Genomic DNA, 19,708 nt, shown 5'->3' on the forward strand with positions numbered 1-19,708 from the left:
AAATGAAAACTAAGCTCATGTTACTGCACAACATGGCTGCTGCAATTTCTAGATGTCTTTGAGCTTCTGTCTTTAAGGCCACAACCTGAACTCCATGTGCATACTAAAATATTACTGGTGTTAAAGGCTGTAGTTTTACATTGTGACCACAGGATTTTCAGAGATGCTGGTGTACAATTTTTAATAAGACTTAACATTCTACAAGTAAAAACTACTTATTTATTTTTATACTGTTTGAAGCAATTATTTATTGATGATGATTATTTTTATTTTGGTTACAATACAATAATTTCACTTTGCGAGTTCAGAAAAAATCTATTATTTTTTGCAGGAAACAATTAAAACATATATATATATATATATATATATATATATATGCATGTGTGTAAGAAAGAAAAAAAAAGTATTTTCTTACTTGTATTTTATACTAGACAACGGAGATTAAACTGTAGTGCATATTTTAGCAGTACTTTTAAAATTATTAAAAAGATGTCAATATTTTGAGAAATATTAGTATATTGTACTTTTGTATAAATGAAAAGTGTATCAAGTTGATTTCACTGACACATTGTTTTTTGCTCTGGTTGACTAGAAATATATTAGTAAATGCAAGGCTCTCATTTGAATGTAACCGAATGTAAAATACGTTTAAGTATTTGTAAGTTTAAAAAAACGGACTGTACCACGTGACATGCTTTGTAACCCGGATGTACGCGTTTAACTTCCGGGTCACGGCTCACACGCAACTTTTGTACGTCTGTTATTTAATTCAAGTGGATTTCAAAGTTTCCAAAGGTGTTATAATTGAACAATAACTGTGTGACAGTAAGAAACTGTAGCGACTCTTAAATGCACCGACAGCCGCTAACATTTTCGTTACGTATCTGTAGCTGTTAGCCAGGTTAGTTAAAATGTGCCATCAATAAGAGCTCAGCAAAATGTTTTCATTGACTGTGGAAGCTGTTTACAATTAACTTCTTTTATTATTGCTTACAAGATGTTACATCTGTCAGCATAATGTTAATTAACTGTGTTAGACGCGTCCTGCCAAGGCGTTTATCCGCAATAAAAACCAAACCCTGCACCAGGAGATGCTGCTCTTCATCCTCCGCTGAGAGCATGGACCAGGTCAGGACGCTGCTGCAGCTCTGCGTGGACAGACACTATGTTTCCCCCGGACAGACTAACGTGGAGCTGTTCCAGCGGGGGATGTACTGCAACTATGGGCCTCTGGGCACGGAGCTGAGGAGGAACCTGCTGGACCAGTGGTGGCACTCTGTGACCCGGTCCAGAGCTCAGGTGTTTGGGGTAAACACTCTGAGCAGCAGCAGCGACAGAGCTGCAGATGGAGGAGGGCAGCTGAGGATGGTTGAATCTGAACTTTTAAGACAAATACTTGACCAGCAGGAGCTGAGCAAAGAGCAACTCATCCAGGAGGTGCACAGGCTCCTGGAGAGGTCCCCATCTGTGAGAACAAACTTACTTCAAGGTAGTCCACATAACATATCACAGTAGTGATATATTGAATAGGATTAATCCTGAAGGAAATTCTTCTGCCTGATATGTCTTAGAAAAAAATATAATAGCATGATAGTCAATGCAGTGCTTAACTGATTACCAGTGACATTAAAAAAAATCAATGTATTTCTAAAAATGTAAGTAACCTAACTAAAAGTAATCGACAGTGAAGTAGTCAAGTAATATTGCACATTATTATTGAATATTACACATCCTTTTTAAACATTTATTAAGTATGTATGATTGAGAAAGTAATTATTGTCCACTGGTAGGTGTCCTTAATAAAAAAAATAATAATAATCCCACAGAGAGGAAACTGCAGTGTTGTAACAGCAATGAGGACAGTGCAACAATCTATAAATAAAAATAGAAATACATCTGAGTAATGCTGATGTTGTACAGATGTAGAAATTTAGATACTGTACAGATTGAAAAGTAACAATATTGTACAGAATTATTCTATGTGTAGGAAAATACTGGTATTGCACACATTTTTGTTTATGTAGAAAAGTAATTGCACAGAGTTTTCAAATGCATGAAGTATTCAGAACATACAGGTTTGAATGGTTTGATATTACATCAGAGTGAAATATGGAAGTGTTTCTATGTGTGGTCTACTGGAAGCAGTGCTTGTTGTCAAATTTCTCCCTCACACACTGCAGGTAAGGCAGTGAAGAGTTAGGATTTATACAGTTTGACTGTAGAAAAGACCTCCTGTGGCGTTCTGTGCTGCATTTCGGTGGTCTCAGTCCCCTGAAGCTGCTCTGATGTGACTCCAGTGTGACTGCAGGGGATGAGAGACGTTGACGTTTATAATACTGAGTAATTTCCTCAGCATCTTCCTCTCTGACACCTCCACCAAAGACTCCAGCTCCACTCCCAGAACAGAATTGGTTTCCTGATAAGCTTGTTTCGTCTGTTAGCAAAGTGAATTTAGGATACCGTGCCAATGAAATCATGAAGGAAAATATTTGGATTTCAACATGAAAGACTGATGTCAATGCAATGAAGTCCTCAAAGTCAGCTAAACAGAAAAATATATTAGTTCAGATGTTGTCACTTGTCAGCATATGAACAACTGATTTCAAACAAGTATTGCACTATTCAAAGTTTGTTATGGGATAAACACAACATATCCTCAACGTGTAATAAAAATGTTCAGGGTTGGAGTACAAAATCAGTATTTAATGAACTACAATAGCATCAGCTCTTAAGTTTCTCATCACACATTTTGTCGCAGTAACGTCCTGATGGCTCTCATGTGTTGTGGTTTGTTTTCAGGTGCCTTGGAGCAGTTTGTCCCCTCGATGGAGCTGGTGAATAGGAAGCTACCGTTTGGACTGGCTGAGATGGGTCTGTGTTTGCAGCCTTCTGGTGGCTCTGGTTGGTGAGGCTTCATCTGTTGCCTGTGATCTGTGTGAATGTATGTGTCTACATATACTTGTGTACCATAATATGTACACAAATCTTTGTCATTGCTGCAGATTTTCTAGATGGAATTTGTATTATACTAGGTAAGTTAACATAAGTCCACCATCACAGACATTTTACTTTTGTTAACTGATTAGATTTATCTCAGGACTTTATTACCACCTGGTTTTCTTTGCATTTTATATACTCTTGTTTTCTTTTTTTATTGGGACTCATCCTCTTTGAAACAGTTAGAGGTGATGCATTAAACACCACAAGGAAATTTTGCATTATCAATATTTTAATCAACATAAATATCAGCAGTTGTAATGTTCTGTTGTAAAAGTGAGTATACCCTCAGCCTCAGGAGCACGTTTTGCAGAAGTAACTTCTTTTTTTTTTAGGTTATTTTTTTGCCTTTATTATAGTGCACAGTGGAGAGAGAGACTGGGAATGTAGGGAGAAGAGTGGGGGAAAGACATGCGGTAAATTTTAATGGGTCGGACTGCATCGGGGACCAAAGCCCTTGTTAATGGGTCGCTTACTCAACCTGTGGAGCTACGGGGGCACCTGCAGAAATAACTTCTTGTAGGCATTCTGCATATTGACCAACCATCTTCTAACTCCAACTTGCTGAAAATTTTGACTTCTCTTGCTCTCTTTTTTTCCTTCAGCCCAGCTGAGGTCACCCAAACTTCTCTGGTGTGGTTCTGCTCAACTCGCACCTCTTCTCAGTGGCTGGATCACTGGACGCGCCAGAGGCTGAAGTGGTGGAGGAAAGTCAGTATTCAAGAGGAAATGCCTCAGAAATCTGAAGAAGTCATGTTAAAATAAGAATAATTGGTGTACACAAGAAAAACAGAGCTGACATAAGTCTGTTTGTATAATTAGAAGTTGTATTGTATCTTACTTTACCTTAAAAAGAAGAAAATGTACAAGAAAGAAAAATGTCATAAATGTAATAAGAGATGTTCCCCACAGTGTGTTTATCAGTGAGCAACCTTAACCGTCCTTCGTATTTATTGTGATTACTGAAAGATGTGTTCCCTTATATTTTTGTAACTCCACCTAAACTTTAAATTTGTTCCCAGAAACCTGCTGATGATTTTGAAATTCAGTCATTGACTTTCAGTGGTGAACACAGAGATGGAAAGAACCATGAGGATAATGTTGGCTGCATAGTTGAGAAGCACATCATTAATATTAAATCATATCAGTTCATGACTTCCCCTTTGCTCTGTCTTTTCTTTTAATCTGCATTTATTTAGTTTGCTTTGTCACCGTCCGACTTCAGCAGCAGTGAGGTCCTGGAGGAGGAGCTTGAAGAGCCAGCATCTCGTGGTGTGAGGATCATCTATAATTTCCCGTGGGGACAGGAGGTGCTGGAGACTCTGTGGAGTCGAGGAAGCTCCGAGCTGCTGCACACACACAAGGGAGTCCGCTCCAAACTACAGGTCTGTCTCCATCTTCTATTTAGTGGGGGGGGGGGTTTGTATGTGTTGTTGGTGCTATCTGTCATATTGAAGTTGTTGAGCTGCCTCTGCACAGGTGCACTCAGTCAATAATGGTTGCTTTCCAATAAGCATTGCAGTTACAGACCTCTGGTGAAGTCCAGGATGGTTATGGAAACACTTCAGTTAAACTGAGTCAGCTTTAAAGTTAGTTTCACCTGAAGCACCAAGTCAAAATGTCTGCAGTGAAAATGGCCTTAAGCCTATTTAATTCCTGTTGAACGAAGCTTTAGTGCACTTATGTTTAGACTTTCACACAGTTAGACTAAAGTACACTTTATGTAAAGATCTTCAGTGTATTGAAACTGTCAGATCTAATGACAAGACTACAAGCAGCAATTCCCTCCTGTTGTTGTTTTTCTTGGGTGTAATCACATGAAGTTTTATCTGCCCCTCCTTAATTTGTTTCAGAGTCGTGACGCACGAAAGTCAGTTCCTCATGTTGTCTCAGTGACCGGGAACATGGACCGTGGCGTGATGGCGTTTCTGTCCAGCTCCCTCCAGCAGCTGAAGAGAGAAGACAGCAAACAGAGGCTGCAGCACAGAAAGGTGACTGTGCTCTGCAGCTCACATCACACTCTCTGGTCTCTCTTTTGTGCTGTGATCTATGTGTCTGAGTTTTAGTTCACTGTTGATTTCAGGTTCTGAAGTTGCATCCAGTCTTGGCCCCTGTTAAAGTGGCTCTAGACATCGGTAGAGGAGCGACTGTGGAGCTGAGACGGGTAAGAGAAACATGTATTTAGAGTAGAGAGATTTTTAAAATCGACTTGATTACATTTGAGTAAATGCACATTGCAAGATAGAGTCAGCAGAGATGTGAGACTGATTTGAGACTTTTCAAGTGACTGGAGTAGACTATTCAATCAAATGTCTTTACTGTATGGTCATTTGTCAAAATTGATCAATGAATATTTTAATATTCTGTAGGTTTGTGAAGGTCTTCTGCAGGAATTCCTGGAAGCTAAGATCTCTGCATGGCCTGGATATCTAAATACTGTGCCAACATCAATGGAGCAGCTGAATGCCAAGTAAATGCTCTCAATGTCTTGGTGCTGCACTTTCTGAACAAGCTCATAAACACATCATCAAAAATATCTTCAAGAGAAAATAAGTGGTATTTCTTTTCCTTTGGGTTATATGTGTTTCTTTGTTGATGCGCTGCAGGTATGATGAAATGGGAGTTCTCTTCTCCATGGTGATCAGTGAGAACACGTTGGAGAGCGGCCTTCTTCAGGTCCGCAGCAGAGACACGACCATCAAAGAGACCATGCACATCTCTGAGATCAGGAACTTTCTGTCCAAATACATCTCTGCAGCCGACATTTGAATATACTTTCATTTTTCACCAAAAAGGACATTTAATATCTTGCTGCCTCAATTGTGTATCCCTTCTACGTGGAAAATACTGCATGTCAGGGATTTCCATGTGCAGATTAATCAAAATAACTCTTCCCTGATTGAACACAAGGTTGTGGATGTTTACGTGTTTGGGTATGTGTCAACCTCATCATAAAGGCTGTTTTGGAATGAGATGTGCAGACTCTCACTGTGCATGTACTCTACGGTTATTACCAGGCATAACTTACGCGACTCAGTCATCCTACAGGCTCCTTTTAGTAGATTCAGTGCAGAGATGTGGAAATATATCTGTTTAGACATTGGCAGTCACACTGAAGAAAGTTTTTGAATAAATGTTTATTTGTGTCTCATTTTCTATTAAAATATGCTAAATATCTCTTTCGTGTCTGCATTGTTGTGTGCTAATGATACTTGTGACACTTGTTCTCCTGAGGTTGAAGCCAGAATGTTTTTTTGTTGTTGTTCTTAAAAGAACTACTTTGAGATAAACTTGCTGTGTGAGTTACAAGCCTGATCTCGCGATATTTGCTGCGTTGCCCCTCCCTGCGTCGTCATTGGTCGCTGGCTGCACCTCTGACTGAGCATGTGTGTGTGCGCCGCTTAGCTGTTAGCACTCAGAGATGGCCGCAGACAAGCAAAACGAAGGCAAAGTTTCACTCACGGACGAAAACAAAGAAAATTTACCAGATGGAGGACTTGGACTGGAAAGTATCCTTCACAGCATGAACTGTGCAGTGTCGGTTTTTTGCTTTATACTCAGCGAACCTGTTTTACTGTCAGAAGCTAACGTTAGCTTGTTAGCTAGTTCGGTTAGAAGATAACGTTAGCTAGCGCTATTAGGCGACGTGTCATACTGAATCAGGCTGTTAGTAGTATGCATGAAACGCTGATTTACAAGCATTGGCGCTCAGTTTTTTTATGTGTGAAGTAAGCTAAGAATGCTAGTTATTAGGTTTTGCTGTAGCCATGTTAATGTGTTTACCTGTAACTGAATTTACAGCTGCACTGACACTAAAACACATCACAGTGCTACAGTCAGAGAGTTCGTTCAGCTATTGCTAACATGACTGACATTCATATTTGCATTTGAGTAACTAATTTTACCTTTAAGTCTTATGATGTGACGGTGCAGATAGCGTTGTACCTTAACAATGATCCACAGTCCTGCAAATCATCAAGGAGTCCCAGCAGCAGCATGGCCTCAGGCATGGAGACTACCAGAGATACAGGTGAACTGTCATCTATGATTCATTATACTGATGCTGATCATAGCTGAGCTATAAATCTCTGTGGTGAACTTCTGCAGTGCTATCCCACAGAAATCTGCACATTTTTCCTCAGTTTAAAATAAGTTTATAGCACACATCTCTTAAGTTTTTGCATGAACTGACACTCAGCTTCTATCAGTGGCATATGTGTGTTATAGTAATTATTATGGACACCACATTTACCGACACATTGAGAAGAACCTGTATGTATTGTGAAAGTGTAAAGAAGTGCCCAGTGAATAATTTTGATAGTAGAGTATAGTATCTTATAGATTTATTTATGTAGCACTTTATTATACAAAAATAACAGCAAAATAAAAAAACAGTCCAGACAAATTGTGTAAAGTGCACAATTTTTTATAGAATACTTAAATCTGATTGATTAAACCACAGAAGAGGGTAAAAAATAAGAAATATAGTAAGTAAAAAATAATATATGCATGAAAAATAGAGATAAGAATTAACATAAATAAATAAAAGTGCAGACAAATTTTAAAAAAAAAAAAGTAAAAGCAGTTCAGGCCAGACTGCCCAAAAATATAAGTGATTCAGTGACAGCAGTGGAAAAAGAACTGTCTGTAGCTTTGTTGTTGTTTTTTAATGGCAAATCTAATTTCCAAGAGGAGCTGGTTCCAGCAGCAGACAGCGTAATGATTAATATCATTATAATATCAGTGTCTGGTCTCCACTCTGGATACACTGACTGATCTGTCCCTGCAGATCTTGAAGACCTTCCAGGCTTATACTCCGCAAACGTATCCCTGATATATATTTGGGCCCAGACCATTCAGAGACTTGCAGACAAAACATAGGGCCCTGAATCAAATTCTGTATTTAACCAGAAACCACTGCAGGGTTCTAAGAATCAGTATTGTGTTCTGTCTTCTATTTCTAAGTAGTCTTGTATTCATTGTCTTCTGCAATCAAATACAACAGCTATGACTTACAGTGTATCTTAAGAAGTCTATAATATGCAGTTTTGTCCTCCACACTGACTGTATGTGAGGCCTTAGACATAAACCCATAATTGAATAATTGACTTTCAGATGATGTTAAGAAAGTCTACACATTCTAAGCATTAAAGCTGCAATTAAGAGATATTTTCATTGTCCACTTATCTGTTTTTTTTTTCTCAATGAGTTAATTAGTTCTTTGATCTAAAAAATTCAGAAAATGGATAAAAATGTCAGTTAGCGTTTCGCAAATCTAAAGATACCTTCTCAATTTTTTTTTGTCTGCAATCCAAAGAATAATACAGTTTTGAATTGACTGTTAATTTAATCATTAACAAATTATCAATTTATTTTTGCAACTGTAAAGAAAATTGCAGGGTTATGTCATAGATGGTATTGTGTATATTTGGCTCAGATTGTGTCAATGCATATTTTACAAACCTTGTCACTGCTTTAGTTGTGTTGAAGCAGCTCAAATATCAACCAGTGTTTGAAAGACTGTATAGTTTAATAACTTTTCAAAGAAAATGCTGAAATTAAATCGCATGTTTGCATATTAATTTACTGTTTTGTCGTGTATTTCCAGAGGATACTGCTCCCGCAGACTGCGTCGGCTACGCAAGACTCTTGGTTTCAAGATGGGAAACCGGCACAAGTTTGTTGGGAAGAAAGTGACGGTTGAAATGCTTTCTGACAACAGGTTAGGAAATGTTCATGTGCAGTGAACGAAACAATTTTTATGGAGGTGCTTTATGTACAGTAAATAGTGTTAAAGAATGTAGTAGCTTGTTGCTTATACATAAGACATGAATCTGCATCCTGGTTGATGCATAATATCGCAGTTAAACCACAGAACTGAACCAGACCTCGCAGTGATTCAGTGATTGTGTCCCGTCAGATATACTAGCAAACACTTGATGTGACTGCCTCCCCCTCGTCAGGTACCTTTTGCTGGTTTTGATGGAGGCAGAGCGTGCGTGGAGCTACGCCATGCAGCTGAAGCAGGAGGCTAACACAGAGCCACGTAAACGCTTTCACCTGTTGGCTCGACTACGCAAGGCTGCCAAGCACAGTGAGAAGCTGGAGAAGCTCTGCGAAAGCCCCCGTGTTGATGCTAAGACGAAGCTGGAGGCACAGGTACATAAGAGCGGTTCATTTTCAATCTGCTTTTAGGGACACGTGTGGGTGTTTAGCATACAGGGCAACCCTTCTCATGTCATCTCACAGCTTCTCTGTTTCTTTACATGAAACAAATGTCTATCATTGATAAGTGGCATCACAGGGGAAATAAACAGGGGGTCCTACAGCAATTATGACTGTTTTGTTTTACTTCAGGCCTACACTGCATACCTCACTGGTATGGTGGATTTTGAGCTGCAGGAGTGGAAGCTTGCTATGGAAGCTTTCAACAAGTGCAAGTGAGTTTTGATATTCCTGCAGTTTTCCAATACTGTGGCAAAATAAGTGGATGTATGTTCGGTCACTGCGTTGTCATGTATGATTTATTTATCAACTCTCTGTCTTGTCAGGACCATCTATGAGAAACTGGCCAGTGCATTTACTGAGGAGCTGGCAGTTTTGTATCGTCAGCGTGTAGATGAGATATCGCCAAACATCCGCTACTGTGCTTACAACATCGGTGAGCACCTGAGCTGTTCTCCTCAGTTTCCTTCCTGACGTTTTGTTCACACGCTGTATATACTCCAGAGCTCCCCTCCATCATGCAGACTGATTAACTGAGTTTTGCTATCTGACTGCAGGTGACCAGAATGCCATTAATGACTTGATGCAGATGAGACTGACTGGTGGAGGAGGAGGGATGATGGCTGAGAAACTGGAGGTGAGCATGCAGCAGTTTGGTATTCATGACTATGCATCATATATACCATATAGTGCATCATATGAACCAGTTTTTAATGCCTAATAATAACTTCATTAATTCAAGAGGCAAGAAGTACATGTGTTCTACATAAAAGTACTAATTGCTGCTGATTTAAAAAAAAAAAAAAAAAGACTCCAAAGGTGTCTTGTGTATCCAACAAAGTTGTTCGACTTTTTTTTCGCTCCTCAGGCCCTGATCACTCAAGCAAGAACCAAGCAGGCAGCCACCATGAGTGAGGTGGAGTGGCGAGGACGATCGGTGCCGGTGAAGATCGATAAGGCCCGTATCTTCCTGTTGGGTCTGGCAGACAACGAAGCTGCCATCGCTCAGGTCAGTAATTCACTCGTTCCTGTCTTTTTTAAGGGAATAAACAGACTACGTGGCCCTCGATGTGAAGCCCCATGTTGTTAGCAGCTACTCATACAATTACATGTCATGATTTAAAAACACTCTACAGCCAGAAATGTATTTTCCACATAAGCATGGCTGCATCACCAGTTGGACAAATGTGTAAACATGTCAGCTTATGCAGACGCCCTCAAATAGAGCTGGTTGTTGCTTGTCTTGTTGCTCTCCATGCACTTACACAACCATGAAGTCACATTTTTGTTGCATTTCCTTTCCCATCCTTGGTCTGTGTGTGTGTGATGTCTGTCTTTCCTGTCAGAAATATCTTGGAAAAATACCACTTTTGTTTTGCATTGAAGTAGAGTTAGACAGTGACTCAATGCTTTTAATTTAACAGTGTATTATTTGGTCACCACTTTTTCCATGAGGTTGTCTGATATCACTCCTATAAACTGTTTACAGAAGAGAAGCCTCTAGTCTGCAGCATATGCACCTCAGACAGATGTGTGACCCAGAAACTATTTATGCGCAGTGTATTAAGGCATTTTAGATTCATCCAAGCTAAAAACCAAGTGTTGAAATGCTTGTGGCAACATAAAAAATATGGCCTCCTACAAGCCTAGTTTTCTTTCAGTGAAGCACATTTTAAACGTCAAAATGGCAGTCGATCGTGTTCATTAAATTTTGGCAGCCCAAAATTGTGACTGTGATCATTATTTGTTGAATTTGTGCAGCCCTAGTGCTATGTTAGCCACTGGGATTGAATGTAGTGTGGTATTTTTCTTTTTTATCTCATTCAGTATCTCCCTGCATTCACCTGCACTCATTATCAGGTGTATCTGAGTCAGTGCACCTCCCTCTCCACCAGCCTCCTCCTCTCCACATTTAGTTTTTTTTTTTTGAATAATCAGCTGTAGACTGATCCATATTTGCAACACATAATGACTAAATTGATTGTTTCACGTAACAGGCAGGGAAGCTGACAGAGCCAATGAAGAAGACGTTCTGTCAGTCACAGTTGCCAAAGGGTCCAAAACTGGAGCCCTACAGCTGCTCCACAAGCAGGACAAAGCTTTACATCCAAAAAGTTTAAAATCTTTTTGATTGTGAACACACTTGTTTGTTTACAACCGTCCGTACAGTTCCTTAGAGTTACAGTAGGTGGCACTGTCCTCTTTACAGCGCCACATGTCCCCTCACTGTCACCACAACTCATTTGTCCGGTTTTCTTGTGCTTGAAGACTCGACACACCCTGTGGACACACCTATCACACCCACAGCCACTCAGGTCTCTGGCATGCAGCCTCTCTCATCACACGACTGCATTCTGTGCATTTCAACCCACACATGAATACAGGACAACACCCAGCAGGTCTTTGTGGACAGATCAGCATTATCAAGTCTGAACACTGCTCGGTTTCATATGGACCCCTTTGGGACCCAGCTGTAGGTACAGATTGTTGTTAGGCTAATGGTGTCTGTGGCTGAATGTGTTTTATGCACTCTAAAGCTACCGATAACTATCACAGTCATCTTTTTGTTGGTTACACAATGGTGAGTCAGTGTGTCACATGGGCACTTTTAGTTCTGTGTGCTGTACCTCATCTTCAGTTCTTGGCCTCTGGGGACAGGAAACACTTTGTTTGGCGAAACATCAGTCCATCCTCTAATCAGTTTATCCACCCAGCCCTCCTTCTGAACAACAGAGGTACCGGACAGGTTGAGCTGGTCATGTCAGGCCCTTCCAGGGTGTTGGCACAAGTGTGTAGCGTTTAGTAACATCATTCATCTGGGTGGATGAGCACAGCCTCATAAGCCGTCATCTATTATCACTATGAGGAATTTTCTAGTAATGTTCCTCCACTGTGTTGCTCTTTAAGGGTTTTCTTCCCTTTTTAAAGGTAAAAGTGGGGCAATAATGTAATCTGCAGAAAAACTGAAGAGTTTTAAACTATATCCTGAATCCTGTATAGTGAGTCATTTACTGTATTCCCACATGGCCTCTTTTAAATGTGAGCAGAATACGTGATGCCGATTTCTGAGAATATTTCAGAGTAACACAGGCCTATTGTATTAGTGTGTCAAAGAAGGTGAGGTGAAGAACAATCCTGTCATTCACAAAGATCTGAACCCTGAAACTCTGCTATCTAATTGCTGATGAGTTATGTGGAGGAATGTCTCAGCAACCTGCCCGACCACATACCTGCGTCTCTCCCCCGGTTTGCCACAGTCACATTCCTGCTTTAACTGTTGCTCTTTCTAAGTACTATAAGTTGTAAATACATGAAATGCTTGTATTTGTATGATGACTTCCTAGTAGTATTAAGACATATAAATATTAAAGATTCACTGACCTGATCTGATAGATTAGCGTCACTGCCGGTACAAACCTTTAAAAGTGGAGCACGTTGTTACTGATTCATATTAAGTACATTTCTGCTTTGGTTTGCTTTAATAAACTGATGCTGTTCCAGTTGAATTGATGCATTTTAATGACCTACTTTCATAAACGTCTTGCATCCCAATCTTTAAATTTGTGCTGTCCCAAGTATTTGCTGTCGATCTTAATCCGTGTTTGTGTTGTGCAGACAGCTAATGAGGAGACCAAAGAGCATCTGTATGAGACTCTGCTGGCCGAGTGTAGAGACACCATTCAAGCTGTGAGAGAGGAAATGAAGAGCGAGGCGGTAAGATGCGCCTGGTTATGAAGTAGACATGGAGTTGTTGTGAGGACTTTGAATGACCCAGATGTCCACTCGCGAGTCACTCAGTTTTATTTACAGCTTGTGGACAGTGAGGCTTGTTGAAGTTGTAACAAGAACGTAAAAGAAGTCTTACAAGAATATTACTTGTCTTTTGTAGAAGCAGCGAGAGAGGAGCTCTGATGGTGACAGTGGGAAGGTGTCCAACCTGCAGTTCCTGCACAGGTAAAGATAAAATGAAACTTAGAATTACATCAAGATGTGCATTTGTGCTTGTAAATGTTGGGCTCAGACACTCTCTTGAGAAAGTGTGACATTCAGCAGTGACAGTCCAGGGATGCAACTAATAGTTATTATTATGCCTGATCCATCTGCCAGTTATTTTCTCATATGTTCTGGCTGTAAAATATGTGTCATTAGTGAACATTATAATTTGCCTCCCTCCCTTCCTTGTTTCAGTCTGTTAGCGTTGTAATTCTCAAAGGTGTCCAGTCTACCGAGTTCAAGAAAAGCAGCAAATCATCCGTTTTGAGAAGCTGAAATCAGGAACTGTCTGGCACTTTAGTACAAAACAGCTGAATGTATAATCTGGGCCACGCACAAGACAACTCATAGAGAATGTATAAGTCGTGTAATTTGTGACCGTTACATCTCAAAAGTTACGAGAAACAAAATCTTTTTCCTTTGTAGAGATTAGTTAATGAAGCCTGTAGTGACACGACGTCCTTTAATCAATAAGTCAACCCTAAATGTGCTGCTGCCCTCCTCTCAGCTACCTGACCTACATCAAGCTGTGTACGCTGGTGAAGAGGAATGAGAGCATGGCTCATACTCTGCAGGCCAAACTGAAGGAACCTGAGACCGACGAGACCAAGAGGGGGCCCCGTCCCCAGGATCTCATCCGCCTCTACGACATCATCCTGCAGGTAAATATCTACACAATAAATATGGTGTGATTTAATATATATATATATTATTATGAAGTTTTGACTGTATTTATTGTTGTTACGTACAAAGATCGCTGCTTTCTCTTCACACCATCGTGTGTGTAATTTAGTTAGCATAATTATTTAAAAATTGCATCCCAGTTTGCTAGTTTTCAGTGACACAAAAATACTGTCATACGTTTGATGTTGTCAGCAGTGAAAGGAAGTGCTTTTTAACCTGTTTAATCTGCTTGTCTCATCACCTGTCACCCTTCCCTTCCTGTTCGTCTCTCTCTCCTCCACCCTCCTCTGTTGGTCGACCACAGAGCCTGGCTGAGCTCTCCACCCTGCAGGGTCTGGAGGATGACCACACCTTCCAGAAGGAGGTGTCCCTCAAGACGCTGGTGTACAAGGCCTACAGGTTAGACGTTTTAGGTTTTTATAAGTGCTGCCTGCATTTTCATATCAAGAACTACATTCAACTAGTGCAACAAGCTGCAAGGATTTTATCGATGAGTCTGTTGGTGATGAAGTCTAAAATATGTCTGACGTTCATGCTCCTACAGTGTGTCTCTGTCTCAGCATTATTTAGATTACCCTCCAAACCTAAAGCATTTACTAATTTTTTTTGTTCCTGTCACATTTTTCCTCAATTGGCTAACTTTAAAGGCTATTTAAAGTCCTGCACCTCTTTGTAAACAGCACAACCATGGCTAGGAGTAGAGAGAACTCTTTAATCTTTATTTATTTATTTTTACAGTACAACACAATTATAATTCCACAAATCATAGAAAACGAAAAAGCAAAAATAGAATTCCTTTGATTATTCCTTTTACATAAAAAAAAAAATCACAAAACCTGGTTTCAACATGTCCAGCGTGTTTCAAAGTGTCCCTGGATGCTACCGATAGTGGATGGGAATAAATGTGACTCTACATGATGTAGATATTTCACTCCTTACATCAAAACATGAATATTTTTTACGTGACTGTTGGTCACAACTGAGTCAGAATTTTCTGGGTTTTTTGACAGTCTGGTTGGCCTAAGTGTTTATTTTTGGCAGATTTTAATGAGACATGTAGAATAAAGTGATTTTGATGAAATACAATTAAAAATTTTAGGCTTAGATTTGGTGATGTGTCCAGACCAAATGAAATGTCACAGATCAGTAATTTAATCACTGACAGAAAGTTGAAGATCTGACTTTCTTCTGCCTCCAATAATTGATAAATTTGCTGATTTTTTTTTTTTTTGTGTGTGTGTTTCCTAGTGAAACTGTGTAGTTGTTTGATACATAAATACACACTCATCCTGTCAATGTGGTCCTTCCCTCTCCCCATTGCAGGTGTTTCTTTATAGCCCAGTCCTATGTGCTGGTGAAGAAGTGGAGTGAGGCGCTGGTGCTCTATGAGAGGGTGCTGAAATACGCCAAGGAGGTCCAGTCGAAGGCCAAGAGCTTCAACAACAGCCTCAAGGTTGGTACGAACCCACAAACACACCGTAGATCTGTTCCCTCCCACAAATTATCACAATACATGATTGTTAATATTAATCATGAATGTCTGCAGGACCTCCCTGATGTCCAGGAGCTCATTGCTGAGGTCAATGCTGAGAAATACTCACTTCAAGCTGCTGCCATTTTAGGTGAGAGGACCTTTTAAATTATTCATTTTTACCATTAGGCCTTGTGCTTTCCTGTTCTTCTTGGTTACGTAATGCAATGCTGAGGAAACATGTTTGTGTTTCAGACACTGATGAAACTGCTGAGGTTCCTTCACAGCAGCAGGTCAAGGACAACACGGTAAGATGAGAAAACCAACAGACATTCTGCACCAATAAGATAAATGCTGCGGCTCTTAACTACAACTAAAGCAACTTCTCATTTCTGCATGTCTGGTTGTTCTAAAAAATAATTATGCTAATCGCCTGCTGGCTACAGCTCCTTATCAGTAACACTGAGATGTGAAAGTGTTCTTAAAGTTCTCATTTATGTCTGGACAAGAAAATAATTTATCTATTTTATGAGGGTGTCCCCTGCCTTCGCCCCAGTCAGCTGGGATAGGCTCCAGCACCCCCAGCGACCCTAATGAGGATAAAGTGGTGTATAGAGGATGGATAGAGGATGAAATGTTTCTTGAGAATTTGGGACTAGATTTAACAGACGGAAGAACGAGCTAACTAAACACAACAGTCTATGGTTTCTGGAGGCTAATCTCTTGTTTTTCACTTTTTCTCCTACAAACAAGGCCACTTGCTTTCCTATTATCATTTACATAAACTTTCAGTTATCTCTGATTAAAGTCAGCTCATACTGTGACTCCTCGTTCCTGCAGCCCCTCAGTGAGCGCCTGGAGACGTTCCGCCTCGACCCCACTCTGGTAGGAAAGCAGCCCAATCTGGTCCAGTTCCCCCCTGACTTCCAGCCGATCCCCTGCAAGCCTCTGTTCTTTGACCTTGCTCTCAACCACGTGGCCTTCCCACCGCTGGATGATAAGGTGGAGCAGAAGGGCAAGGGCGGCCTCACCGGCTACATTAAGGGCATCTTTGGCTTTGGCAGCTAAACCAAACCACAGGTTCTGACCTCCACAGGAGAGCCGCAAGGCTGAGTTCATCACAACCAACAAGACTTGGATCAGTTGTTAGTCATTTCAGTTCTTTTTGATTTTTGGTGCCTAAGTGCAAGATGGGTGGAGTTTTTAGTCCTGAAGAAGGCAGGGGGAATCTAATCGTCAAGGTTAAATTATAGAGTCAGTAATTAGAACAATTTCAAGTAGCAGTGTGATTCAAAGTCCACCTGTCAACTTTAGTAGAACCATCAGGATGTGTAGGTGACTCACATGCAGGCTCTCTCCTTGATTTGAACTTTGGAGATGTCTGCGCCTTCAACTTTTACAGTTGCCATGCCGTGGCATTGAAAGTTACAGCCAAGTTGTCAATCTCAAAATCTCATCAAGTAACCAAAGCCATTTTGGCTTCTTTTTCTCCCTTTTTACACTGTTATGGAATCGCCTTCATGTAGTTTTGTCGCCTTTTTTCCCTCGTGACATTTTCTGCTTTGTTAAACCTAAAATTTAGAAAATTTATTTTATCTCAGCACCTTTCATGAATTACTATAAATAATCCTTCAACCAGTAGTTTGATGAAGTCCAACTGAGGGATTTTATTAATCATCATGCTTTGACCAGTTCAATATGTGATTCAAACCTTCAGTATGAACACCTTTTATTCCTGACAGATGTTTTACAGGAACTGCTTGCAGACAGCTCAGGATAAAAGATAGAGGATCAGCAGTGATGCAACACTAAACTGGATATGGTGGTATGCTGTTTGAAAACACGAAAAGAACGATGCTTTGTTTGCTGTTTCTTATCAGTGATTTTTGTTATTGGCTTTAGATGTTTTTTACATCCAAAGCCAAGATGTAAAACAGTCATTCTACTGTTTTACATCTTGTAATCAGTCATTTTACCAAGGCCTCTCTAAAACCCAGGCTCTGACTTCAAGAACAGACAACAGAAGGATGACTGACAAAGCCAAGAATCACTCTTTAAGATATTTTTCTTCTTTAAAAAAAGAAAAGCTGTAGAGTCCAGTGTCTTTACTTTGTCTGTCGGTTACTGTCTACGCTCTTTATTAGGTTAAACTAAGATCAAAGTTAAATCGAATGCAGCAGTCCTGCAGTAAACCCTCCTTCATGAAGGATTTCATATTTTATCATTTCTGGTGTTAAGTTTTTATTGTTTTATAGAGCTGCTGATTTACTGTTTGTGGAGCTGTTGGATAGAATCACAGTGTTTATTTAGATTATCTCACTGATACAAGCAGAGTGTGCAAAATGATAGAAACACCGTTCAGTTTTACTCTGTACAACTCAGCAACATAAATTAGTTTTCATCAAAGTAGAACTCTTTGTAGGATTGTTTAGCTTCCTAATAAACTGGCAAATGTTTGTTGTACTTTGGCATTTGGCTTTAAACTTGTCAGAAAAGGGTCCAACTGAGCTCTTATTTTGAAGGCTTTGTGCAGAAGTTCCTGCTGGAAAAGTGCAGCTCATCAGACTAATTAATTCCTGTCTTGTTTTCACCCGGATGTATTTTTATTTGTAAAAGACAGCCATAGAAGTTCAGACACTGAAGGAGTTTTTAGCAGCTTTTCATTTGTCACACCACCACGCCTGTTTTCTTTGTCTCTGGTCGGACTAAAGTGCTTTCATCGCAAAGTTACACGTCTGTGGATAGACAGTAATGCTAGAAAAATCCTCATCCATTGTTTACCTGTTAAAACTCAGAATCATGTCTTCTTTCCACACCAAAGCTGAGTTTCCTCTGTGCTTTTAGGGACCTGGTTTTCCTGTGACACCTGGTGAAACTAGAGGACTGTATGTTTGTAACTCACCCACTCGCATCCATTTATCTGTTTTGCTTACTTATTTTTATCTGTCTTTTTTGTTTTCTTCCACTCAGTGTTTTATGTTAATGATTTAAGATGGATGTGCTGGAGCAGCTTCGGCGTTTTGCCTCCGTTAACCTGGAAAACCGTTTAGTGATGACTAGAAGTTGCTGGAAACATGCAGAAAGAGAACATAAATGATGAGAATGTGTGATTTCTTTTAGTTTCCAGGTATATGATTAAAAATATTTGCACCAATCACTTGTTGTATTGTTGTTTGTGTCCTCAGTGGGGACTAAGTTAAGTATACGTCTCATGATTCCAGAACTTGAATAAACCTGATGTGTCATTTCGGGGTTTGTTATATTGTCAACAGAAATTCTGCTAAATGATGTTATAGGTGCCAGAGATCATACAGTATAAAACTAGAATCCTGAAATGTTCAAAGTGTGAACATAGCTGCAGATATCTGTACAATAGAGTTATTTTTTAGCTGATTTAAATACAAAAAAAAATCTTATTTTGTGGTCACATTCTTAAAGGATAAATTACAGTCATTTTTGATGTGGTCTTGACACTTCTGGCCGTTTACTTTTATATGGTTCACATATAAATTAATACTTCTGTGAGTTCACTAGATATCGATAAATTCACAAAACATGGAGTCATTTGTTTCTGTAAATACAGTAAAACTAGTCTAATGTTACAGTTGATGATGTTCAAAGCGAGTTAACTATGTTTGCAGTTAACATGTAATTTCATACAGATTTTTTGAAAATGTTTTAAGTTAATGTTTAATAAAAAAAATGTAAAACAACAGTAAATAATGGTGACCTTTTTCTGTCCTTAATATACATAATTCTTCTTACAATATCTGTAAAATCTTTTTATTGATATAAACACAGTACAAAAAGTGTGTTGTTAAAGAGAGAACAAATTACTATCTATAAAGAAATACAGATTTTTGATGTGGACCTTATTTACAGTTTTGGACTGCTATTTGTTTTTTGGGGGGGTTGCTTTACAGTCAACATGTTAATTCCTTTTTTCAGTGATTCTATTATATGTAATTTAACAGAACAAGTAAAATCTGTAAAATATATGTATGCTGCTATATTCTTTCATATCGCAGGAATATCTGTAAACTAATTTTTTTGTTGATTGAAATATAGTAGAAATATTGTAATTTTGTTTTTTTTTTTTTATTACAGTCACTAGGTAAATTGATACTTTACTGCATAATATTTGTAACTTAGCCAAACAGAGAAATTGTAATAAAAATAAAAATACATTAAATTGTTCCAAAACCAACAGGAAAAAATGTAACTGCATTTAAAAAAAAAAAAAAAAAAAAGGCAACATACAATTAATGTAAAAACATTGTGAAAATTTCGCATGTAAAAAGATGTGTGTCTGTAGAAAGTTGTGTCAGACGTGTGTGT

At 39.3% G+C, this 19,708-nt stretch overlaps 2 protein-coding genes across 2 annotated transcripts; both read left to right on the top strand.

Moving 5' to 3' along the window:
• Positions 1–703: 703 nt before the first annotated feature.
• polg2 (polymerase (DNA directed), gamma 2, accessory subunit) lies at positions 704–6,174 on the top strand. Its single transcript, XM_022213063.2, has 8 exons — positions 704–1,489; positions 2,800–2,905; positions 3,603–3,708; positions 4,197–4,382; positions 4,851–4,988; positions 5,081–5,161; positions 5,367–5,467; positions 5,604–6,174. The coding sequence occupies exons 1-8, from the start codon at positions 1,018–1,020 to the stop codon at positions 5,764–5,766; spliced, it is 1,353 nt and encodes a 450-aa protein (XP_022068755.1). The 5' UTR covers positions 704–1,017; the 3' UTR covers positions 5,767–6,174.
• A 177-nt stretch (positions 6,175–6,351) lies between these two features.
• On the top strand, positions 6,352–18,524 carry srp68 (signal recognition particle 68). The gene is made up of 16 exons (XM_022213071.2): positions 6,352–6,506; positions 6,961–7,027; positions 8,606–8,719; positions 8,961–9,156; positions 9,355–9,437; positions 9,549–9,658; positions 9,780–9,859; positions 10,091–10,231; positions 12,838–12,936; positions 13,112–13,176; positions 13,724–13,877; positions 14,204–14,298; positions 15,223–15,352; positions 15,446–15,521; positions 15,626–15,678; positions 16,211–18,524. Exons 1-16 carry the CDS (start codon positions 6,419–6,421, stop codon positions 16,436–16,438), a joined length of 1,779 nt encoding a protein of 592 aa, XP_022068763.1. The 5' UTR covers positions 6,352–6,418; the 3' UTR covers positions 16,439–18,524.
• The last annotated feature ends 1,184 nt before the right edge of the window (positions 18,525–19,708 follow it).

Source organism: Acanthochromis polyacanthus, chromosome 3 (assembly GCF_021347895.1).
Source record: "Acanthochromis polyacanthus isolate Apoly-LR-REF ecotype Palm Island chromosome 3, KAUST_Apoly_ChrSc, whole genome shotgun sequence".
Taxonomy (NCBI): domain Eukaryota; kingdom Metazoa; phylum Chordata; class Actinopteri; family Pomacentridae; genus Acanthochromis; species Acanthochromis polyacanthus.

Bases quoted from the DNA above. Each gene is read 5' to 3' on its own strand.
- srp68 (XM_022213071.2), top strand. From the start codon at position 6,419: ATGGCCGCAGACAAGCAAAACGAAGGCAAAGTTTCACTCACGGACGAA. The intron at 9,438-9,548 runs GTGAGTTTTGAT...CTGTCTTGTCAG, and splicing joins GAAGCTTTCAACAAGTGCAA to GACCATCTATGAGAAACTGG. The intron at 15,353-15,445 runs GTTGGTACGAAC...GAATGTCTGCAG, and splicing joins GCTTCAACAACAGCCTCAAG to GACCTCCCTGATGTCCAGGA.
- polg2 (XM_022213063.2), top strand. From the start codon at position 1,018: ATGTTAATTAACTGTGTTAGACGCGTCCTGCCAAGGCGTTTATCCGCA. The intron at 4,383-4,850 runs GTCTGTCTCCAT...AATTTGTTTCAG, and splicing joins GAGTCCGCTCCAAACTACAG to AGTCGTGACGCACGAAAGTC. The intron at 4,989-5,080 runs GTGACTGTGCTC...TGTTGATTTCAG, and splicing joins AGAGGCTGCAGCACAGAAAG to GTTCTGAAGTTGCATCCAGT.